The 24,900-nt window shown below is 41.0% G+C and overlaps 1 protein-coding gene across 10 annotated transcripts; it reads left to right on the top strand.

Moving 5' to 3' along the window:
* The first annotated feature begins 322 nt into the window (after positions 1 to 322).
* On the top strand, positions 323 to 19,150 carry LOC130369408 (C-terminal-binding protein 2). 10 transcript variants are annotated; one of them, XM_056574644.1, is made up of 12 exons: positions 399 to 441; positions 1,475 to 1,580; positions 1,888 to 2,039; positions 3,650 to 3,719; positions 6,853 to 7,007; positions 9,310 to 9,454; positions 9,529 to 9,735; positions 9,864 to 10,078; positions 12,861 to 12,991; positions 13,075 to 13,202; positions 13,309 to 13,423; positions 17,903 to 19,150. In XM_056574644.1, the coding sequence occupies exons 3-12, from the start codon at positions 2,025 to 2,027 to the stop codon at positions 18,063 to 18,065; spliced, it is 1,344 nt and encodes a 447-aa protein (XP_056430619.1). In that variant the 5' UTR covers positions 399 to 441; positions 1,475 to 1,580; positions 1,888 to 2,024; the 3' UTR covers positions 18,066 to 19,150. The 10 variants fall into 10 exon arrangements, with proteins under 10 accessions (XP_056430621.1, XP_056430625.1, XP_056430619.1 ...); XM_056574645.1 differs by lacking the exon at positions 399 to 441 and adding an exon at positions 469 to 485; XM_056574646.1 differs by lacking the exon at positions 1,475 to 1,580 and having other exon boundaries at positions 323 to 441.
* Positions 19,151 to 24,900: the final 5,750 nt, after the last annotated feature.

The following is a 24,900-nucleotide window of genomic DNA, read 5'->3' as shown; positions in this document are numbered from 1 at the left end:
GAAACAGCTGGAGGCACCCTGGTTGGGAAACACTGGGGGAGATTTATCAAAACCTGTCCAGAGGAAAAGTTGCGCAGTTGCCCATAGCAACCAATCAGCACGCTTGTTTAATTTTTAACAAGGCCTCTGTAAAATTAAAGAAGCGCTCTGATTGGCTGCTATGGGCAACTTTTTCCTTTGCACAGGTTTTGAGAAATCTCCTCCAGTGTCCTGGACGCTGACATAACTTACCACAACCCTCCACTATGAGGCGCTGCCGCACAATGAATTACACTCACACTCACTATCTTGAACAATACGGTCGCCAGAGGGCGTGCTAAGACAGCTAGGCACGGTGCCGCTCCTGCCTCAGTGCTTCTCGCTGGTAACGCTTAGCGGTCATTTCCTGTTTCCTGTGCGATCCGCTGCCGAGAGCGCGACGGGTCCGGTGGGGAGGAGAAGGTGAGAAAGGAGAGCGGTTCCGTGATAAGTGGGCACTAGAGGCGGTGGGTCACGGGTGGGTGGTCTCATGTACGGCTGCAGTGGGCAGAGCGGTCATACGGCGCCTTGTAACATGGGAGCTCGGCTTTTCATTGTAGCGCTGGGCTCATACATCCATCGTGTCCGGTGCCCTGTATGCGCTCTACCTCCACACACCCCGCCGCCATGTAGTGCTGGTGACCAGTGTCCCCACACCGGGGCATTGACCTAGATCCCTACAGGGCACTGAGGTGTCCACCTATTGAAAGCAATGGCTTCTTCTCTATGGAGCTCTCTACCCCCCATGGCCATATAGACTTATAGGCATTAACTGCTGGTTCCTACTATCTTTTGGGGTTTTACCAGTGATCCCCGTACAATTTTTGGGGGAGTCCCCATGCCATCCCCTGTGTTTCTGTATGATGTCTTGGAAATGCAACTCTACTGTCCTGTATAGCAGATCTGTCATACATATAGACAGCTACACATCCTGATCTTCCCCCATTGTAGCCATCGGGAGACCCCCATAGACATCACACAGTCACCAACATTCATCTAATCAGGACACTAACGTTTAGACTGTGTTCACACAATCAGGTTTTTACATGATTGTTGATCACAAGGCTGGGAGTTGATTTATTAACAGAAGTCTTCTTTATAAATGCCCTTTGTTTATAAGGTTTAAAAATTGCTGTTTAAAACCCTGAATGCGTGTGTGAACACGGCCGTACTTTGTTTGCGCTTGGCCACATACATATTCCCTGTAAGGCTAGGTAGAGATGGATTGTAATGTTTTTTCATGGAAATTCTAGTCTAGAACACACTGTACACCAGTGTTTCCAACCAGGGTGCTTCTGGCTGTTGTACAACTACAACTCTCAGCATGCCCGGATATGCTGGAAGTTGTAGGTTTACAACAGCTGGAGGCTCACTGGTTGGGAATCATTGGTGTACACAGTGTTCTAGACTAGTCTCCATAAATAGCCTAACTTTTATGTTTATATACATTAAAAAGGTGTATTACATGTTTGCTAAAAAAAATAAAGAATACCTACCGAAGTCCTCCTCTGCTTCTATGACTATGCTTTGGAGCAGGACCCCCTCAGCAGCTGGGGATCAGGGTAGGTAGTATTTTTATTTCCCCAGCAGTGTTTGAAAACATTTTTTTAAAATCCAGAAATACCCTCTAAAGCAGTCTTTCCCAACCAGGGTGTCTCCAGCTGTGGCAAAATTACAACTTCCAGCATGCCCGGACAGCCAAGGGCTGTCCGGGCATGCTGGAAGTTGTAGTTTTGCCACAGCTGGAGGCACCCTGGTTGGGAAACACTGCTCTAAAGTATATATATACCCCCCCCTTCGTATGCCTATCTACTGTCGCTGGGAAATGAAATGTGTGCATGCCTTTTACTAACCAAATGTATCCTGCAGATGTCAACAACAACGATGCAGTGCTAAAAAGGGTTGTGCAGATACAAGACACTTATGGTCAGAGCCCCAAACTGAGTGTCATGCAAGCTGTGATAGCGACTACTATAAAGGGGGCACTGTAGTAGCCATATGTATGAATGGGAGCTATTCAGGTAATAGTCAAGTAAGCTCATTCCCTTCTCTGCTTCCGGGTGTATCCCCATGGTGTATATGCAGCAGCAGAAATGTAAAGAGTATGCTTAGATTTTACATCAGCGTTGTGGTGCTCCTCTATATTTGGGGATAATAGGGCTGGGACGGAGGTTGTAAAACCAGACACCAACGGATCCTTACTGGTCATGTTCACTGTAAGGGCAGGGTCACACAGGGTAGATCCGCAGCGCGTTTTACGTTGCGGATGCGCCGAAGGCAGTCCCTCTGTGACTGCCTCAGGCACAACCACAACGTAAAATGCGCTGCAGGTGACCCTGCCCTAAATAGGGTTCATCGGGTTCCGTTAGATGTCTGTTATTTTTTCCAAAATTTTTGTGGAGGGAGAAAAGAACCTGACATGCAAAATGTTTTTTTTCTTCGCTAAGGTCTTGTCATTTCAACAAATCTCAACGCTGATGGTGTACATTGGAGATGAACGAAGTAAGTCATTCGATTCGTCACGAACCTCACGGCTCGGCAGTTGCTGGCTTTAGCCTGCATAAAGTAGTTCAGCTTTCAGGTGCTCCGGTGGGCTGGAAAAGGTGGATACAGTCCTAGGAGAGTGTCTCCAGCCCATTGGAGCACCTGAAAGCTGAACTAATTTATGCAGGCTAAAGTCAGAAACTGCCGAGCAGAGAAGTTTGTCACGAATCGAATTACTGTAACTTTGCTCATCTCTAGTTTTCATAGACATAATTCTATTTATTGGGCCTAATATGCGTCCTGCCTTCCCCTTGCAGTATACACACAAATAAGTGACTGGTAGTTTATCCACAGGTACACTGTATTTGAAATTGGCGCCAAAAGATTATGCAGTGTCAACTATTGCGCATATTGCCCATACTTAGACATATGTGTGCCAAAATAATCAGCAAAAAACACAGTTGGAACATAGCCTTAGATACCTGTATGGACTGGGCTGTTAATGTTTTCAAGACCTTTCTGCTAATAGCATACAGGCACACAAAGGAAAAGCCATTGAGGATGGGGGGGGGGGGGGGTCATGAGTCATGGGTTTATATTCCTCAGGATCATCTTCACATTGTGTATGTTCACATTGTGGATACATTGCAGAGCATCTAAAGTGTTTTTGCACAAAAAAAAAATTGTTTAGAATTTGTTGCAGAAAATCAGCAGTGGATGTGCATCATGTGAACATACCTTCAGTAAGCGTTTGCAGCATATGTTGTAACATATTGTGTTTTACATTGATATTGCATTGGGCCAACAGGGCTGTTTTCTGACCACTTGTATGTGCTAAAACAAAAGGAAACCCATCAAATAGATTCCATGTAATTATCCAGTGAAGCTAGGAGACGCAGGCAGTCTAGTTGCTAAGGGCCCCCAGAGGAGTGATTCAGAGCCTCTGGTCCAGAGAGTTGTTTTGCTGCGTATACCTATCAATTACTCCAGGTGTTAGCAGATCCGTCCCATGGGTCGGGAGTTGTCTTGGGAATACCCCCGCCTGTGAACATAGTGTAAGTGTATCCTGAACACTTGCCAAGTACTGTATTTATCTTCTCCTTTTGTTCTCTCCTAATGGTTATCCCAATTATCTGTTTGTCTCCAGGAGGTTTCTAAGGCCAGAACCATGGACAAGCACAAAGTAAAGAGACAACGCCTGGATCGAATCTGTGAGGGTTAGACCATGTTAAATGAGAGGCTGTAGGAAGCCATGCTTATAGCAGGCTTAACATTGTAAAGCTTAGGGTCTTTTCCTAATTTCTGTAATGCATTCTGTACTACATAATTTTATACAGCAAGCACATTTGTAAAAAAAATCTTGCCTTGACAATATGACTGCAAGTGTGTCCTCCTACTTAAAGGAGTATTCCGGACAAATACACCTTATCCCCTATCCAAAGGATACAGGATAAGATGTCTGATCTTGGGGGGGCCCTCCCTGGGACCCTTCGCCATCTCCATGCAGCACCCGCATTCTATGCAGAGCTGTGTCTCCAGTTTTGGAAAGCTTTCTCTCCGGAGACGTGATGTAACGCCAAGGCCTTAGTGACATCACGTGACAGTTGTCACGCCCCCTCCCATAGACAGGGATGGAGGGGGCGTGGCTGGCTGTCACGTCTTCAGTCCCGGAAATAAAGAGCTTCCCGAAACAGGAGACGCACCCCTGCAATCAGACATCTTATCCCCTATCCTTTGGATTTATTTGGCCGGAATACCCTTTAAGAAAATGGATGATGCACTGGGCTGTACATAGTATAGCTATAGCAGACAAGTGGAGTAGTTTTCTTCTAGCAGATTACCTCTGTGACATTGAAAATGCAGTCAGGCATCATGTTATACAGCAGGAGCTAAGGAGATGGACATCTGCTTTTTGGGGAAAAGATTCAGGATAATTTTTTTTTGTTTTCTTATGTTCTATACCTGTCTGCAGGTTGTGTGTTTTCTTGCAGCTCAGCCCACTCACATAAAGCGATACTATCATTTGAAAAAACGTTTGACTTGTTACTCAGGCATGTGGAAAGTTTTGATCGCACAGTATCTCACTCTGAAACCCACTGCAATCTCTACTTATAAGCCAGGGAAGTTCTTAGCAGTCTGCACCTCACTCCCTTGCTGTTAATCAAAACTCACCTTTTTGCTGGCGGCCAGCCAGGTAGTTGAGCGCTCTGGCTTATGAATAGAGATTGCAGTGGGTCTCAAGAGTGAGACCCGGTGCGATCAACACTTTTCACGTGTCCAGATTTTTTTCTTTACGAGAGTAACTCTTTAAAAGTGTTATCTGGGAAGAGTGGCAGTAAAACATAAAGAAACGTGTAAATGTCTGCTGATGATCCCACCAAAGGTGCTGGTCCCACTGGTCAGAGCTTCCTTTTTTCCATCCTGACACATAGGAAGTTTTCACTCAGCCAATCGTTGGCTGCAGTGGTGACCAGCTAAACCCATGAACATAGGAGGTTCTGTTTTCACAAAGTAGTAGTCATTTTTGTCCTGTAAAAACACTTTTAAAGGACATCTGCACCTTAATTAACTCATCCCCTATCCACAGGCTAGGAGTTAAGTGTTTGATCGCTGGGGGGTTCGACCCTTGGGATCCCCTGTGATCTCCCAAATGGGGCCGCAGCTAAAGCCTGTAGCGTCGACCTCACTGAGGTTGATAGTACGCCCCCTCCCCATACAGCTCTATGGGGGAGGCACGAAAACTGCATCTCTGCCTCTCCCATAGAACTACATGGAGGAGGTGTGTCGTGGCCTGTGATCGTGGGGGGGGTCCCAGCATTCGGACCTCCCGTAATGACACTTATCCCCCTATCCTGTGGATAGGGGAATAAGTGTATTTAGGTTGCAGGTGTCCTTTAACAGCTTACCTCAAATAAAAAATAATCTCCTATCCACATTATAGGAGATAACTAGGTGATCAGTGAGTCTTTGACCGCTGAGACCCCCAATGATCACAAAAACAGGGACAATAGAATGAATGTAGCAGTGTGTGCATATGTGACCAGTGTAACAACAACCTTTAGGGGTCGCCCCCCCAAGGGATTAACCCTAATCTAGAAACCCCCCTTAAAACTGAATTTTATTAAGTCATTTAAAATGTATGAGCTCCGGTGTAGTGATTAAAAACACAGCTAGTAGTTGCTTATATAGTATGCTTGCATCCTATAACTTCTTTAGTAGTAATATTGTGCCTTAACAGCACTAATCTGCGGATGCCGCTGTACTAACAGAGGAGCACTGATAGCTGCTAGTTAAAATATGAGTAGCCCTCCGCTTCCCGATGTTTCGTTGGATAGACCAACGTTTTTTTATCAAGGTACAGAGGCTAATGATAAAGTTGGTCTATCCAACGAAATGTCGGGAAGCGGAGGGCTACTCATATTTTAACTAGCAGCTATCAGTGCTCCTCTGTTAGTACAGCGGCATCCGCAGATTAGTGCTGTTAAAGCACAATATTACTACTAAAGAAGTTATAGGATGCAAGCATACTATATAAGCAACTACTAGCTGTGTTTTTAATCACTACACCGGAGCTCATACATTTTAAATGACTTAATAAAATTCAGTTTAAGGGGGGTTTCTAGATTAGGGTTAACCCCTTGGGGGGCGACCCCAAAAGGTTGTTACATATAAATTGCCCTGGAATCCCTGGGGATTTTTTGTTGTCATATGTGACCAGAGCACCATTCATTCTCTGTGGGGCTTCCAGTTATGGCCAAGTGCTGAGCTTGCGGAAGCCATTTCCACTTTCTGGTAAGCCTCACCCCTTTTAAGTGAGGTGAAACGTGTGGCACAAATTGCTCCACGTTTATTTATTTCTGCCATTGTTTTACCGATAATCTTCTTTTGTATATAGAGCGACACAGTATAACACCTCAGCTGAGTTGTGTGGGAGTTTCCAAGTAATACCTGTAGAACTGTGAATGTTTCTCTGCGCAACACATTATTCAGGATCAGTATAAGATCCGTAAAACATATAGGCTCCGTTTTATCACTGTGTGAGAGGAGAACTGTCTGGTTTTGCCCGTAACAATCAATCGCATCTCGGTTTTCATTTCACCAGAGCTCAGTATGATGTAAAAGCTGAGCTGTGATTGGTTATGTAGTCTTCTCTCACACAGATTGATAAATGTAAGATTGTGAAACCGTAAAATGTTGTTCATGGGTGGACAAGCATTGATGTGTTCTGTGAAGTTCTGAACTTTTATTAAAACTTGAAATAATAATCCAGCTGCTTAAACCATGTTTTGTAGTTTTTAAAGAAATATAAAATATAAAAAAAAAAATATTTAATAATTTGCTTTTGTTCAGGTATTCGGCCGCCAATTCTGAATGGTCCTATGCCTGTCCGTCCATTGGTGGCTCTTCTGGATGGAAGGGATTGCACAGTTGAGATGCCTATACTAAAGGATGTTGCTACAGTGGCATTCTGTGATGCTCAGTCTACACAAGAAATTCATGAAAAAGTAGGTTGTCTCTAGTGTTATCCTTACATATTCATGGAATGGAAGCTCCTTTGAGGATATAATTGTGGAAGGCATGTAAAACTACATGCAAGGAGTACTAACAAAGGTCCCTACATTTTGCTTGTTTTAGGCAGTTTTTTTGCGCCACCAATTGTACTTTATAATGACATCAATCATTTCACCACAAAATTTACAGCGAAACCAGAAAACAAATATTTGTGGGGCAAAATTGGAAAAAAAAACACAATTTTGTAACTTTTGGGGCTTCTGGTTCTATGCAGTGCACTCTTTGGTAAAATTGACTCCATGGCCAGCATTTATCATTGTAGGTGTAAGTGAAGCATTTATCATTGTAGGTGTAAGTGAAGCATTTTTCTACACCTTTTTTTTGTGTGTAGAAGCACCACATTTATTAAATGATCACAGAGCATTTGATACACTTTGTGCAGGTCACATTTTCAGAAATTTCTCTCTTCACATACACCAAAAAGCGAAGTCTGGGCTGGTGTAGTTTTAGAGACTTTTTAGTGGCTTTGCGCCTTTTCACAAAAAGGTGCAGTTCATTAAACCCCTCCATATCATGTGTATTGCCAAAAGCAGTGGATTTGCAACTCAAAATAAGCAAAAATGTGTAAACCAAAAGACTAAAAAAAACAGTCTGACAATGATAAATGTCCGCTCATATCTTCTGTAGGTAATTACTTTTACAAGGATCCCTAATTTATATAGGTTTTATTTTATTTTACTACATAAAAATTATATTTATATTATAAATTATAACTACATGCACCAAAATTTTTATGTCTTTTATATCTTCTGACCCCCTATAACTTTAATATTTTTCTGTATATGGGGCAGTATGAGGGCTAATTTTTTGCACAGTGATCTGAAGTTTTTATTGGTACCATTTTTGTTTTGATGAGACTTTTTGATCTTTTTATGCATTTTTTTTTATTTTTATTTTTTAAGGATATACAAATTGACCAAAATACGCTATTTTGGACTCTGGAATTTTTTTATGTCTACGCCATTGACTGTGCGGTTTAATTAGCATTATATTTTTATAGTTCGGACACCTTACCACATGTTTGTTTTTATTATGGTTTCGTATTTTTTTTATATGGAATTTGGGAAAAGGGGGTAAGTCAAACTTTTGATAAGGAAGTGGTTAATGTGGTGTTTTTTTTTTTTTTTTTTTTTTACTTTTTATTCAATTACATTTTTTTTACACTTTTTTAGTCCCCTTAGGGGACTTTTAGGAAGAATCATTAGGTTCCTCATACAGATCAATGTGGTTCCATAGAACCACTTTGATCTGTGTGCTCTGCGCTCGATCCTGGTCGTGCCAGGCTTTATCATTCACAGCACAGCAGCCAGCACAGGACGTGAGGTAAGCCCTCTGGCTACCTCAGCAGTGGATCACACCCCCCCCAACCCCCCCACTACATCACCAGGGATAGTTTAAATGTCCCTTTAGATGCCACTTTCAACTTTGACAGTGGCGATCTAAAGGGTTAATAGCTGGCAGTAGCAATCGCTGCATGTTTTCTATTAACGCCGGTCCCCAGCTACAGGAATCAGCTGGGGGCCGACCGGTATGACTTGGGCTCGAGTCGGGAGCCCACACCATACAACGGTTGCTGTCTCAGGACGAGCCGGCTCATACTTAGATGGCAACCGGTTTATAATAAAAAATAAACCATACTCCCCTGCCTGATCACCTGTTGTTATGATGGTGCCTGATGCCCACTGCTCAGAGGGTGTGACCACCCCACGTTTAGAATTTATTATAATTTGCGCCTGTTAACAGGCATAAATTGTAGTAGGAATCTGTACCAGCAAGGCCTCAGATTTAGGCATCTCTCTTTTGGGCTTATATCATGTAAAGTGCAGAATATCATATGACCAGTGACAACACGTTTTGCAACCCCACCTATTAGGCCCTATTAACACCTTGTATTTTTAAGTGACCACCAACTAACTGTAGGTTCCTCTTTTTGAAATTCGCTTTTGAAAGAAAAACAAAAAAAACTTGCAACTTACATGTGCAGTGATGTAGGAAATGCAATCCATTATGGTGGCTGGGCGTTGTTTATAGACTAGATCGGAGTAAGAGGTCCCTGGGAACATTCACATACTGTAACTGGACATCTCCTTTATTTTTATTGCTATTCTACTCTCTCAAACTAAGTTTTTGAGTGTGTGTGTGTGTGTGTGTGTGTGTGGGGGGGGGGGGACCAGGGATTTCCTCTAAAGCTTTATGTGATAAGAACTTTTAACACTCTGCATTCTTTTACAACAGGTATTAAGTGAAGCAGTGGGAGCCCTTATGTACCACACAATCTCCCTTTCGAGAGAGGACTTGGAAAAATTTAAGGCCCTTCGTATTATCATACGAATTGGAAGTGGTTATGACAACATTGATATCAAGTCCGCAGCTGAATTAGGTTAGTTTTATGGTAGTTTTGTGCAGGTTTAATTCTTTGAGACTATCTTTACAGAAAATGTTTTTCTTTTTAAGGGATTGCTGTTTGTAATGTTCCTTCATCGTCCGTGGAAGAGACAGCTGATTCTACACTCTGCCACATATTGAACCTCTATCGGCGCGTCACATGGCTGCACCAGGCTATGAGAGAAGGGAATCGTGCTTCCAGTGTGGAACAGATCAGAGAGGTTGCGGGAGGGGCAGCCAGAATCCGTGGGGAGACTTTAGGCATCATTGGACTTGGTAAAGCTCAGTCTAAATAGAAACATACACTCTGAGCAAAACAAATGGTTGCTAACCTATCAGCCAGAGACGGCATTATTATAGATTGCTTGATATCAGGCAGTATTATATTTTTTCTTCGTTTGCAGGCAGGGTTGGGCAAGCAGTTGCTTTACGTGCCAAGGCTTTTGGTTTCACAGTCATATTTTATGACCCCTATCTCGCTGATGGAGTTGAACGTTCCTTGGGCCTACAGCGCATGGCGACTCTTCAAGATCTGCTAATGCACAGTGACTGCATAACTTTACACTGCAGTCTGAATGAGCACAACCATCACCTCATCAATGATTTTACCATAAAGCAGGTGTGTAATGGCTGCATACAACGGTGAGTTACAAAATGTAGTAGCTTGTTCACACATTAGGCTGCCAAGCAGGTGAGAACTGCTCCTCTGCTTGTTACTAAAACAAAACCATAAACAATAACTTTTTCTTTAAAGTGATCTGTTGTCTAATTCGATGTCACTATTTATAATTTAAAGTAATCCATAAATCTTGTAGCCTAAAAAGCTGGTACTTCCTTTTCAGCAGTCAGTTCACTATAATCACATTCAAGATCACACTGAATGGTGATGCCAATATGTAGATATGATAGGATTGTTGAGTTCACAATACGCATTCAGGCAGGCTCTGTTGACCTGTGCAAAGCTCCAGACTATTATTTCCTATACACACTTGGCTGCCGTGAAGCATATCTCTGAATAGGGATGTAAGAAAAATTGATTTGCGCGATTATCGCGATTTTTTTTGTTCCGCGATACTGAATCGATTTTAAGATTCTGAGAATCAATATTTTTTTTATAAATTATTATAATTAACATTTACTGTATTTCACTCACTGAGTCACAGTCCTATTTGTGTCATTTTTTTTTTTTTGTAACACTTAAACTCCTGACCACTAGTTGGCAGTGTACCTTTTATCAGCTCTGTCCCACTCGCAGGCTGCTACCGCGAGACTACAGGCTCGGACCAAACAGGAAGGAGAACGTACGCACTCACAGGACAAATCTTGCGGGACCTTGTTCTTTCTCAGCTGCGACTCGCAGCTGAGAAAGAACAAGATCCCGCAAGATTTGTCCTGTGAGTGCGTACGTTCTCCTTCCTGTTTGGTCTGAGCCTGTAGTCTCGCGGTAGCTGCTGCAGAGTGAACGCTGCATCAACATGGCTGGCAATGAAAAAGAGATCCAGGACGCGCCGGGGAGTTATAAGGCGGGCATTTGGACTCATTTTGGATCCTACAATAAACCAGGGAGTAAGGAGTATGACGAGATATATATATATATATATATATATATATATATATCTCAAATCGCCACCCTGGAATCGCGAATCGAATCGCCAAATTATTGGCGATTCACACCCCTATCTCTGAATGCTGTTTTCTGAGATTCAGCTGTGCTCTATTAAAGGGGTACTACCGTGGAAAACTTTTTTTTTTTTTTTTTTTTTATCATCTGGTGCCAGAAAGTTAAACAGATTTGTAAATGACTTCTATTAAAAAAATCTTAATCCTTCCAGTACTTTTTAGGGGCTGTTTACTAAAGAGGAAATGCTTTTCTCTTTTGGATTTCTCTGATGTCACGACCACAGTGCTCTCTGCTGACCTATGCTGTCCATTTTAGGAGCTGTCCAGAGCAGGAGAAAATCCCCATAGGAAACATATGCTGCTCTGGGCAGTTTCTAAAATGGACAGCAGAGGTCAGCAGAGAGCACCGTGGTCGTGACATCAGAGAAATCCAAAAAGTTAAACATTTCCTCTGTAGTATACAGCCCCTAAAAAGTACTGGAAGGATTAAGATTTTTTAATTGAAGTAATTTACAAATCTGTTTAACTTTCTTGCACCAATTGATTAAAAAAAAAAATAAATAAATAAAAAAGCTTTTCATTAGTAGTACCCCTTTAATCTGACTGCTCCCAAAATAATGTACACAAATGAAATAGAAACATTTACAGAGGTTAGAAAAAAAACAAGTTTCGGTATCTGTCTCTAAACAGTAAAATAAAACAAATATCGTTGATATTCGAATTAAAGGCAGATACATAAAAACTGATCTAACAAATGTCAGTGTTGCTCATAGCAACCAGAGGTCACTTTTATTTCCACCCATGCCCTATGGAAAAAGACCTGAGTATTTAGAAACAAGTTTTTTATGAACAAGTGCAATGTGTATTTGGCTGGTCTATATTTTAATACTAATAAAAGGTCCTCTTCTTATTGAGGTGCAAATTAATTTAACTGCAATATCTTTTTGTTGACTTGAAAGAAGGATCAGGTTGCCAGCCCTATGGTTTTTGTAGTCTCTTGCTTTATTACGGTTTGTAAACCTCTATATTTGGTTAGAATATTTGACACCTGATAGTCTGATTAAGACTGTTCACACCATGTTTGATCTGTACATCCAGCTCTCACCCAACACATTTGTGTATGTCAGCCTTAGACTTCCGTTGTTAAAATGGAAAGCAAAGAAATATGTGCAGTATAAGCAAGTTAAGCCAATGCATACCCTTTTATACTGAAATAATTCGGATTTGATTTGAACTGAGCCTAAGTTACCAGTTGGAATGTGTTTCAGCTAAGCTGTAGATAGCAATCTATAGAGATGAGCGAATTTACAGTAAATTCGATTCGTCACAAACTTCTCGGCTCGGCAGTTGATGACTTATCCTGCGTAAATTAGTTCAGCCTTCAGGTGCTCCGGTGGCCTGGAAAAGGTGGATACAGTCCTAGGAAAGCTGAAAGCTGAACTAATTTATGCAGGAAAAGTCATCAACTGCCGAGCCGAGAAGTTCGTGAGGAATCGAATTTACTGTAAGTTCGCTCATCTCTAGCAATCTATTCAGAATGGTACATGAAAGTTTAATAAATTATGCTGTAAGCCCCTGATGTTAACACTTATATCAGTGGTCTCCAACCTGCGGACCTCCAGATGTTGCAAAACTACAACTCCCAGCATGCCCGGACAGCCGTTGGCTGTCCGGGCATGCTGGGAGTTGTAGTTTTGCAACATCTGGAGGTCTGCAGGTTGGAGACCACTGACTTTTATATTATGTTGTAGTGAAATAATGACTCTTCATCATAATTTTAGATGCGGCAGGGTTGTTTTCTGGTTAACACTGCCCGCGGGGGACTTGTTGATGAGAAAGCGCTGGCCCAGGCTTTAAAAGATGGACGAATCCGAGGTGCTGCTTTAGATGTCCATGAGTCTGAACCATTCAGGTATGCGGTGGTCTTCTTGGAAGTGTTGTATGTTGCTTGTCCGTACACAGGAATTTACCAATGTATTCTGTCACCGCCTACAGCTTTTCTCAGGGACCGTTAAAAGATGCTCCCAACTTGATCTGTACCCCTCACACTGCTTGGTACAGTGAACATGCTTCAATCGAATCGAGAGAGGAGGCTGCTAAAGAAATCCGCAGAGCCATTACAGGTATATAAAATCTCCTCTTGTCAGTGTGTTGTATGTATTGAGCCCACACAGTGATATGCAAGCAGAGTTTTATTTAGTGCACTGAATATCTCTTATGTATGTACAGGTCCAATTCCAGATGCATTGAGAAATTGTGTAAATAAAGAGTATTTGATGGCAGCTGCACAGTGGTCAGGAATGGAATCTGTTCATCCAGAACTCAATGGGGCAACAGGATATAGGTAAGTTTATTCTTGCTCTGGTAGCACATCACAGCCATGCCTTTATATTTAACCCCTTAACGACGAAGGACGTAAATGTACGTCCTGGTGATGCGGTACTTAATGCACCAGGACGTACATTTACGTCCTAAGCATAACCGCGGGTATCGGAGCGATGCCCGGATCATGAGCGGCAGGTCCCGGCTGTTGATCGTAGCCAGGGACCCGCCGGTAATGGCGGACATCCGCCCATTAACCCCTCAGATGCCGTGATCAATAGTGATCACGGCATCTGCAGCATCGCGGTCACTTAATTGGATGATCGGATCGCCCGCAGCGCTGCCGCGGCGATCCAATCATCCAGCATGGCAGCCGGAGGTCCCCTCACCTGCCTCTGCTGTCTTCCGGGAGTCTTCTGCTCTGATCTGCCATCCCGCAGACCAGAGCAGAAGATGACGATAACCCTGATCAGTGCTATGTCCTATACATAGCTCTGAACAGGATTAGCAATCGAATGATTGCTTTAAGTAGTCCCCTATGGGGGACGATTAAAGTGTAAAAAAGTAAAAACAATGTGTAAACCCCCTCCCCCAATAAAAACGTAAATTGCCCCATTTTCCCTATTTCACCCCCAAAAAGTGTTAAAAAAAATATTTTATATACATATTTGGTATCGCTGCAGGCGTAAATATCTGAACTATTAAAATAAAATGTTAATGATACCGTACGGTGAACGGCGTGAACGTAAAAAAAAAAATCCAAAATAGATGCTTTTTTATAACATTTTATTCCCAAAAAAATTTATTAAAATTGTATTAGAGGTTTTATATAAGCAAATATGGTATCAATAAAAAGTACAGATCACGGCGCAAAAATTGAGCCCTTATACGGAAAAATGAAAAAGTTATAGGTCTTCAAAATAGGGGGATCTTAAACGTACTAATTTGGTTAAAAAGTTTGATTTTTTTTTTTTTAAGCGCAACAGTAATAGAAAAGTATGTTATCATGGGTATCATTTTAATCGGATTGACCCAAAGAATAAAGAACACGTTACTTTTACCATAAATTGTACGGCGTAAAAACGAAACCTTCCAAAATGAGCAAATTGCGGTTTTCTTTTTAATTTCCCCACACAAATAGTATTTTTTTGGTTGCGCCATACATTTTATGGTAAAGTGAGTGGTGGTATTACAACGGACAACTGGTCGCGCAAAAAACAAGCCCTCATACTAGTCTGTGGTTGAAAATATAAAAGAGTTATGATTTTTTGAAGACGAGGAGGAAAAAATGAAAACGTAAAAATAAAATGTTCTGCGTCCTTAACCCCTTAAGGACCAAGGACGTATGAGTACGTCCTTGGTCCCGCTCCCGTGATATAACGCGAGGTCCCACGGTGACCCCGCATCATATCACGGCAGGCCCGGCGTCATAGTGAAGCCGGGACCCGCCTCTAATAGCGCGCTATTAACCCTTTAGCTGCGCGCTCAAAGCTGAGCCACGCGGCTAAAAGTGAAAGTAAAAGTGCCCGGCTAGCTCAGGGAGCTGTTCGGGATCGCCGCGGTATAATCGCGGCATCCCGAACAGCTGTAGCACAGGAGGAGGTCTTCTTACCTTCCTTCCTGCAGTCCGATCGCCGATTGAATGCTTCAAGCCTGAGATCCAGGCTTGAGCAATCAATTGCCGAAAACACTGATCATTGCATCTCTATGGAGATGCATTGAACAGTGTTAAAGATCAGTAAATGCAATGTTATAGCCCCCTATGGGAGCTATAATATTGCAAAAGAAAAGTGTAAAAAAAATCATTAACCCTTTGAATTATCCCTTCCCCTAATAAGTTAGAATCACCCAGCATTTCCAATAATAAAAAAACGTGTAAATAAAAACATGCGGGAAAAAAGCGTGCGGAATTAAAAAATATACCGCTAATTAAACCGCACGGTCAATGGCGTATGCGCAAAAAAAATTCCAAAGTCCAAAATAGCGTATTATTGGTCACTTCTTATATCATGAAAAGATGAATAAAAAGCGATCAAAAAGTCCGATCAATGCAAAAATTGTACGGACAAAAACTTCAGATCACGGCGCAAAAAATTAACCCTCATACCGCCCCATACACAGAAAAATTAAAAAGTTATAGGGGTCAGAAGATGACAATTTTAACCGTATAAATTTTCCTGCAGTTATTTTTTTCTGAAGTAATACAAAATCAAACCTGTATAAGTAGGGTATCATTTTAACCGTATGGACCTACAGAATAATGATAAGGTGTCATTTTTACCGAAAAATGTACTATGTAGAAACGGAAGCCCCCCAAAGTTACAAAATGGCTGTATTTTTTCAATTTTGTCGCACAATGATTTTTTTCCCGTTTCGCTGTAGATTTTTGGGTAAAATTACTGATATTATTACAAAGTAGAATTAGTGGTGCAAAAAATAAGCCATAATACAGATTTTTAGGTGCAAAATTTAGAGAGTTATGATTTTTTAAAGGTAAGGAGGAAAAAACGAAAGAGCAAAAACTGAAAAACGCCCGGTCCTTAAGGGCTGCTTCCTTAAGGGGTTAAAGGGGTACTCCCGTGGCAAACTTTTTTTTATTTTTTAAATCAACTGGTGCCAGAAATGTAAACAGATTTGTAAATTCTATTAAATAATAATCTTTCAAGTACTTATTAGCTGTTGAATACTACAGGGGAAATGGTTTTCCTTTTGGAACACAGAGCTCTCTGCTGACATGACCACAGTGCTCTCTGCTGAAATCTCTGTCCATTTTAGGAACTCTCAAGAGCAGCATATGTTTGCTATGGGGATTTTCTCCTACTCTGGACAGTTCTTAATATGAACAGAAATGTCAGCAGAGAGCACTGTGGTCATGATGTCAGCAGAGAGCTCTGTGTTCCAAAAAGAAAACCATTTCCTCTGTAGTATTCAGCAGCTAATAAATACTGGAAGAATTAAGATTTTTTAGTAGAAGTAATTTACAAATCTGTTTAACTTTCTGGCACCAGTTGATTTATAATAATTAAAAAATAATAATAATTTCCACGGGAGTATCCCTTTTAACAGCATTGCCATTTGTCCCCCATTGCCTCCTGCAATAATTTTTTTTTTTTTTTTTATGTGAACTTAACACCTTAAGGGCTCAGGGTTTCTCCATTTTTGCACTTATGATTTTTAGAAGGTGAGGAGGAAAAAACGTAACGCTTTGTTTTCCGCCTACAGACCTATATGAGGGCTTGTTTTATGCGCTACCAATTTTACTTTGTAATGACATAAATCATTTTACCACAAAATCTATGGCGAAACCCCCCAAAAAAATATTTGCAGGACAAAAAATAATAATTTGTAATTTTTAGCTGCTTCTGTTTCTACGCAGTGCACTTTTCGGTAAAAATGACACCTTTTATATTTATTCTGTAGGTCCATATAGTTACAAGGATACCCAATTTATGTAGGTTATATTTTATTTTACGACTTAAAAAAAAAAGTTATAACTACATGCACCAAAATTTGTATCTTCTGACCCCTATAACTTTTAAATTTTTCCGCATAGGGGCTATGTGAGGGCACATTTTTTGCGCCGTGGTCCTCTGTACCATTTTTGTTTAGATGGGACTTTTTGATTGCTTTTTATAAAAAAATGTTATTTATTTTTAAATATTTTTTTGGGGGGGGTATACAAAATGACCAAAAATACCCAATTTGGAACTCTGGATTTATTTTTTACGTATATGCTATTGACGTGCGGTTTAATTAACGTTATATTTTTATAGTTCGGACATTTATGCAGGCGGCTATACCACATAAGATTATTTTTATGTTTACATATTTTTTTTTATATGGAATTTGTGAAAATGGGGGTGATTTAAACTCTTAGTATGGAAGGGGTTAATTCATATTTATGACACCATTTTTTAAGTTCCCATAGGGGACTATTACATGCAATCTTCTGATGCCATAGCATTGATCAGTGTTATCTGTGCTCGATTGCTCCAGCCTGCAGAGCCAGGCTGGAGCATCGCAGAAGAGATTGGACAGCGGGGAGGCAGATAAGGGCCCTCCCGCCATCCTTGAAGCTGATCGGGATACCACATTTTCACTGCAGTGAATCCCAATCAGCCAGACTGAGATGGCGGAAATGCTTTTAATTTTATTTTTCATCATTTTAGATGCGGCGATCAACTTTGATCGCCGCGTCTAAAGGGTTGATGCTGGGCATCACCGCAATCGGTGATGTCTGGCATCAGACATGGGTCCCGGCTGTTGATATGACCCTGTGTCATAGCAGGGGAGCAGGCACAGGGCATACAGGTACGCCCTGCATCCTCAAGAGGTTAAGTTTCATGTTGCCCGGGCTATAGGGACATGGCCCCTTTTTACAAAGATGCATGATTCACTAAAATGTTGCCATGTTTCAGAGGAGTAACTGTATGGTTCCTTGTTACCAAAGTTGACATAGCTTGAAACAGAATTTAATATCTGCTTGGCTGTTTTGTTACAGGTTTCCCCCTGGAGTTGTGGGAGTAGCTGCTCCAGGACATCCAGCTTCAGTGGAAAGTTTAGTGGCAACTTCACATCCCTTAATTCCCTCTGTTTCCCACACTCCATCACCGGGACAAACAAGCAAGCCAGAGCCAGACAGAGAAATTTCCACTGACCAGTAGCAATACTGTGCTTTGTTTGTGTTTTTTTTTTTTTCCTTTTTGTTTATTGTTTATTTTGCCTTGTTTTTGTTTTTTCCCTTTTTTTATATCACCAGTCCCATAATGTTGCTCTGCTTTCCCCCTTCCCCTCAGAATGGTTTGGGGGAGAAGAGCGGGATTCCAGGTGTTTTCAGCAGCTTTAACCAGTTGATGGAATCATGCTGCAAGCCCTGAGGTGTATCATCTCTCCTCACACCGGAAAGGAGAATGTTCTTATCAATGTCTGGAAACCTTTAGATATTGCCTTTCAACAGATCTATTTTTTAACTAATTTAGTTTTACGTGAAATAATATACGGGTGGGTTGTGCTTCTGTGTGCCGGGGCAGGCTGATCTTTACTGCTTCCTGTAAAAGGAGACATGCCCAGTAGTCTCAGGGAGCTGAGGCATCACCAAATTTTTAGTGTAGCAGGTATCTTCTAATCTGAAACATGTCTCAATCCCCTCAGTACTGGAGGATAAGAAACATGGCCTTTTCTTAAGAAACCTGTTACATTTCCACATTGCTAAGAATAAACTTAGGAGAGCGCACCTTCAAGTTATCTATTTTATAGCTGGATCATTGTTCTTCACAAGGGACACAATATAAAACGTTAAATATTTTTAAATTAAAATAGAAATCACTTAGTGCATGTGTCTGTGGAGTTTCTCTCAGGTTTTTGGAGTCATTGTAGCAGTATATGGATGAAAAATGGTGTATAAGTAAGCATGACCTGCAAGTCTTGTGTTCAACATGGTGGTGAATATGGGCTTGGGCATTACATTTTTTTTTTTTTTTTTTTTAACCATTATGTCTGTTTTAATGTATCTATTTTTATATTTTTAGAACTGGTAAGAATGTTGATTATTTTGCCTCATTTCATTTAGAAGTTGTAGTTGTTCATGGCATATTGCATTTAAGTAGCCTTTAAAGGAGCAGGATTCCAGGACAGTGTGCATGTCTTATTCTAGACAGAGTAGAGATGGCGGTTATATCATAAACTGTATTGTTTTTAGCCCCTTTCCCCATTTCTCAGAACTTTCGAGGTAAAGGATATTTTTACTAGCATGGGAGTAGCATCTTGTGAATGTCATTTAGTATAAAAAGTCTCAGGATTCAATGACATAAATCAGGTTTAAAGGGTAGCTCCCACCATCCTATTTTTTTTTTCTGTCCCTGCCTATTGCCAATCTATCCCTAACCCCCTCCCTGCATTTAATTTTTATTTTTACTATATTAAAAATGCTTTTTGTCTGCCTGGCAGTGTGCTCACAGCAGGCACCACGTCACTGATGCCTGCTGGGGGGGGGGACTTCCGCCCTTGAAACAGCTGGAGGCACCCTGTGTAGATGAACTATTAGTTACATGAGGCGCTAGCCCGTCTCCCTCCCCCCCGCGCCATACCCCGTTCCCTCCATCACAACACCCGTCCCCCCCCCATTACACTTACTGCAGAGTCCGGCAGCGGGCGTGCAGGGACAGCGGCGGCGATGTGCGGGAGGAGTGGCCTCCCAGCCAGTGGCCGGGGAGTCAATGAGCTCGCTCCCTGCCTGTCTGATTGACAGGCAGGGAGCGAGCGCAGGTTGAATGAAAAAGGACCGATGCCCGGCCGCATCGGTCCTTTTTCAGGCGTGACGTCACGCCAGGCTGCAGCCGGCCACTAGGAGGGAGACCCCTAGTGGCCGGTTTTCAAATAAAAATTAAACAATTTTAATTAAAAAAAAATAAAAGTATATTAGAGATATGTTGTAGTACATAAGTACTACAACATATCAAAAAATAAAGTTGGTGACGGTGCCCATTTAAATTCTGTATATTTGAAGGGGGTTATCCCATGAATTAATGACTATTTTAGATGTCCGAATGTGCCAGCATGGATATTTTATTTACACACCTGTCAAAAAAAAATTCTGTGCATATGAGTGAGTTGTCTAGTGTTGTTATCTTGTCCTACAGCACGTCTGGTTTATATACCCTGTATGAAACTACGTACTCCGGTGGAAATAATTTTTTTTATTTTTTTTAAATCAACTGGTGCCAGAAAGTTAAACAGATTTTTAAATGACTTCTATATCAAAATCTTAATCCTTCCAGTACTTATCAGTTGCTGTATACTACAGAGGAAGTTCTTTTCTTTTTGAATTTCTTTTCTGTCTGACCACAGTGCTTTCTGCTGACACATCTGTCCATGTCAGGAACTGTCCAGAGCCGAAGAATACCTATCCTGCTCTGGACAGTTCTGGACATGGACAGAGGTGTCAGCAGAGAGCACTGTGGTCAGACAGAAAAGAAATTCAAAAAGAAAAGAACTTCCTCTGTGGTATACAGCAGCTGAGAAGTACTGGAAGGATTAAGATTTTGATATAGAAGTCATTTACAAATCTGTTTCACTTTCTGTCACCAGCTGATTTAAAAAAATATATATAGTTTTCCACTGGAGTACTCCTTAAAACAAGTGTTGTCTGTTAACTGCGTTTCACGTAGTAATGTATCCTGGCTGGGGAACAGCCTATGCAGTAATCTGTAGTTTCACTGAAGAATATCGGGCATAGTGGCATCCTCAGCTGCTCACAGAAGAATTGGTACGGGCACAGTAAATGCCAGTGTCTCGGTTTGTCATAAATGTGTGCACTACTTTATCTACAGCATGAAGAAAGGATCTAAGATTAAACAGCTGCAGTTTTGCTGCCTGTCAACAAGCCCTATAGTACATATAAGGCTGGTAAGCTGACAGAATAAACAGGCAATAAACCAGTGTTTCCCAACCAGGGTGCCTCCAGCTGTTGCAAAACTACAACTCCCATCATGCCTGGGCAGCCGAAAGTTTTCCAACCAGGGTGCCTCCAGCTGTTGCAATACTACAACTCCCAGCATGCCCGGACAGCCTTCGGCTGTCCGGGCATGCTGGGAGTTGTAGTATTGCAACAGCTGGAGGCATCCTGGTTGGGTACCACTGCAATAAACAGTAGTTTCACCTAAACAGTGTACAGGTTTAGACACAGCATAAATGTTTACACCAACTTAGCCCATACAAGAGCTTTATCCCCATTTCCCAGTATTTTACTCAACCATACAAATGTGGGGCCTTACATAGCCCTCACAGTACCCAACTGTATGTGAGATCAGTTGAATTCTTTTAATATGCAGCAATGTATATAGACTTTTCAATGGCACTCTTCATTGGGGGACACCTAACTGATGGGTATATATGCTCTTGCCACTAGGAGGCGCTGAAACTAGGAAAAAAAAGTTGCCTCCTCCCTGGCAGGATATACCCGCCCACCTACAGTGAGTAAATCAGTTTTAGCTAGTGTCAGCAGGAGGCCAGACACAGGTCTCGGGGCTCCCCAGACCTTGTCTTTTTTTCCTCATTATTTTCCTAGTTTCAGGCTTAAAGTTTAGTTTTCCTTCATCTATTTGGGACGCTGAGCCATTTGTCATCAAACCCCGTTTTACCCTGTTGTGTGTAAAGTCTTGGTATTCTCATAGGCCCAGATTTACCAAACTGTGTGAGAGAAAAAGTGGAGGGATTTTCCCTCAGCGACCAATCACACCTCAGCTAACAAGCTCTGGTAAAGTGAAAGCTGAACTGTGATTGGTCGCTGTGGAAAAATCACTCCATTTTTTTTTTTCCCTACACAGTTTGATAAATCTCCCCAATAAGGATTATAAAAGCCTGTAGAGTAAGAAGTGGCTGTTTTTAATGTACAAAGGACACGTTTAAACAGATGGATTCGTGGTATAACCTCTTCAACCGTCTGGAGGAAGACAATTGAGTTGTACGTAGTCCTAAAGCTTAGGCCCCTTTCACACTATTCATCCGTTTTTAAAGATCCGTTATATGTTCTGTAAGCAAAACCCTGAAAACCGGCCGTTACAAAATCCCATTATAGTCTATGGGATTTTTTTCATTATCAGTTTTAACCTGTTATTAATAACGGACATTATTTTTTTGACTGGAGAAAGAAAGGAAGAAATAGTGTAACGGACGATTTTCCATTTTTTATTTTTAATCACGGAACATATAACGGATCTTTAAAAAAAAGGATGAATGTATAGTGTGAAAGGGGCCTTAAATGGGCACTGTCATTACAAAAAATCATTTGTTATGAGATATGGCAAAAAGACCCTGATCAATCACTAGAAGAGCCAGGAGAAGTGCGTGCTTAGCACATTCTCTCCCCAGCCTTGTTATGTGACAGATGTCCCATAATGCTAGTCTATAGGACGTGCTTGCTCACATAGACAAAACAGTGGCTGCACTGTACTCTCCTCACTTGTTTTATGGATCGGTTGTCTTTTTATTTATTTTTGTGACAGGTAGACTTTAATAGGAAAAAGTGTTTGTCTTTTTAAAATTAGCATTTTTACCTCTTGTCCCCAATTTTCTGTTTCATTGGTGCAAAGTTTCTTTATAATGCTGTATTTAAAGGGGTATTCCAGGAAAAAAGTTTTTTTTTTAATATTAACTGGCTCCAGAAAGTTAAACAAATTTGTAAATGACTTAAGTCTTAATTCTTCTAATATATATCAGCTGCTGAAGTGGAGTTGTTCTTTTCTGTCTGGCCAATGCTCTCTGCTGACATCTCTGCTTGTCTCGGGAACTGCACAGAGTAGAAGAGGTTTGCTATGGGGATTTGCTTCTACTCTGGACAGTTCCCGAGACACGTGTCATCAGAGAGCACTTAGACAGAAAAGAACAACTCAACTTTAGCAGCTCATACGTACTGAAAGGATTAAAAAAAATTAATAGAAGTAATTTACAAATCTGTTTTAACTTTCTGGAGCCAGTTGAGATATATAGATATATATATATATATATATCTATTTTTTTTTTTTCCTGGATAACCCCCTTTAATTGAAAATTGTCTCATTAGAATTAGAAAATCTGGCGCTGCCTATTCCCTCAGGGTATAATTTTGCTCACTTTGGCTTATAGGCCATTAGACTTTGAGTCCAGGAATATGGATGCTACTTTTGTTTCCCATAAGCTTTTGAGTCATAAAACTAACACCTGCAAAGACTCACAGCTATATGCATTAGCCTATATTTATAGCCAAGTAAATGATCAGATCCCATGTTTTGAGTTCAGACTTGATCAAAGGCTTGTCTTGTGACCATTGTCATTACTGTAGGACAGTGTTTCCCAACCAGGGTGCCTCCAGCTGTTGCAAAACTTCAACTCCCAGCATGCCCGGACATACTTCGGCTGTCCGGGCATGCTGGGAGTTGTAGTTTTGCAACAGCTGGAGGCACCCTGGTTGGGAAACACTGCTGTAGGAACTGCTCCAGGCCAAAGAGATCCATTTCTCAGGTTGTATGTTGGGTTTAAACTTAGGTGGGATTCTTGAGATGGGAACACAACCAAAAACAGCACTTGCACTAAGCTCGACTTGGCTGTATGTTATCACTATTTACTCTTATTGGTACAATCATGCTCTTTATAATGTAATATTAGACTGCTGCCCTAAATGCATAGATGCCAGGTCAGAGAGTGTACCAGAGAGAGTTTTTTATTTTTATTTTTTTGGTAATTTTTTTTTCATAATTTCAGAACTGAGTGTAACCATTTCTTAAACTAGTAGTGGAGGAAAGAAGGTTGGCCCAGACTATTCTCCCATGCATCAAAGAACATTGTTCAATTTCAATCATTTATTTAATATCCTGTCTAAGGGCTCCTATACGGCTCTGTACAACCTTTTGCACAGAACCACAGATTTCTTTGGGACCTACTGTACCTCCTTATACCTCCCATTTAATTCAGAGACCTGCATAGGCTGTTTCTGTCTGATTCCAAAAAAAGAAAACTTTACCATGTTATTTTGTCAACTAGAGTACTGCTTCTGGGAGGAAAAACTGTAAAATAATGTGGCTATACTGTGTACATGATACTTTTATTATTCTAAGCGATTAGAAATTGCTGTGACATGTACACATAATCCTTAATGTCTAGATAAATAAATCGGACACAGTAGCCTGTAGGTAAGTCTTATTTTTTTGCTCCGTTTTTATTTTATTTTTAGCTTTTTGCAGTTAAAGGGCTTATCCAGGAAAAAACGTTTTAGTTATATATATATATATATCTCACAACTGGCTCCAGAAAGTTAAACAGATTTGTAAATTACTTCTATTAAAAAAAATCTTAATCCTTTCAGTGCTTATGAGCTGCTGAAGTTGAGTTGTTCTTTTCTGTCTAAGTGCTCTCTGATGACACGTGTCTCGGAAGCTGTGCAGAGTAGAAGCAAATCCCCATAGCAAACCTCTTCTACTCTGTGCAGTTCCTGAGACAAGCAGAGATGTCAGCAGAGAGCACTGTTCTCAGACAGAAAACAACTCAACTTTGATAGCTGATAATTATTGTAAGGATTAAGATTTTTTAAATAGAAGTAATTTACAAATCTGTTTAACTTTCTGAAGCCAGTTGCTATATATATAAAAAAATTTTTTTTTCCTGGAATACCCCTTTAATATAACGGGAGTATGTAAAGATTACAGCAGAACCGTTTTTTTTCCCTATCCTGTTTACCTGAATTCCCATTTTGTGTGTACACCTTTTTAACCCTTTGTACTCTTTCTGTGCCATGTTTGTAGATATTTTTTTTTATATATATATAATTTTCAGTTTCATCCATTATGTTAGCCCTTTTACTTTGAAAAGGTTTGCATCCTGTTTTGCAGCTGGAGATATCTTGATGAAGCGGTGGGCTGATATTACTGCTATCTCTTTGCCTTGCCTCAGTTCTTACATAAGAACAGCCTAATAACTGGGTGATCACTTTCGCCTAAACATTCTGGATGATGAACTGTTGCTTCTCCT

This window comes from Hyla sarda, chromosome 4, assembly GCF_029499605.1.
Source record: "Hyla sarda isolate aHylSar1 chromosome 4, aHylSar1.hap1, whole genome shotgun sequence".
In the NCBI taxonomy this organism is placed as follows: Eukaryota; Metazoa; Chordata; class Amphibia; order Anura; family Hylidae; genus Hyla; species Hyla sarda.
Note: the sequence above shows the minus strand (reverse complement) of the source record. Positions and strands in the feature narration are given on the sequence as shown.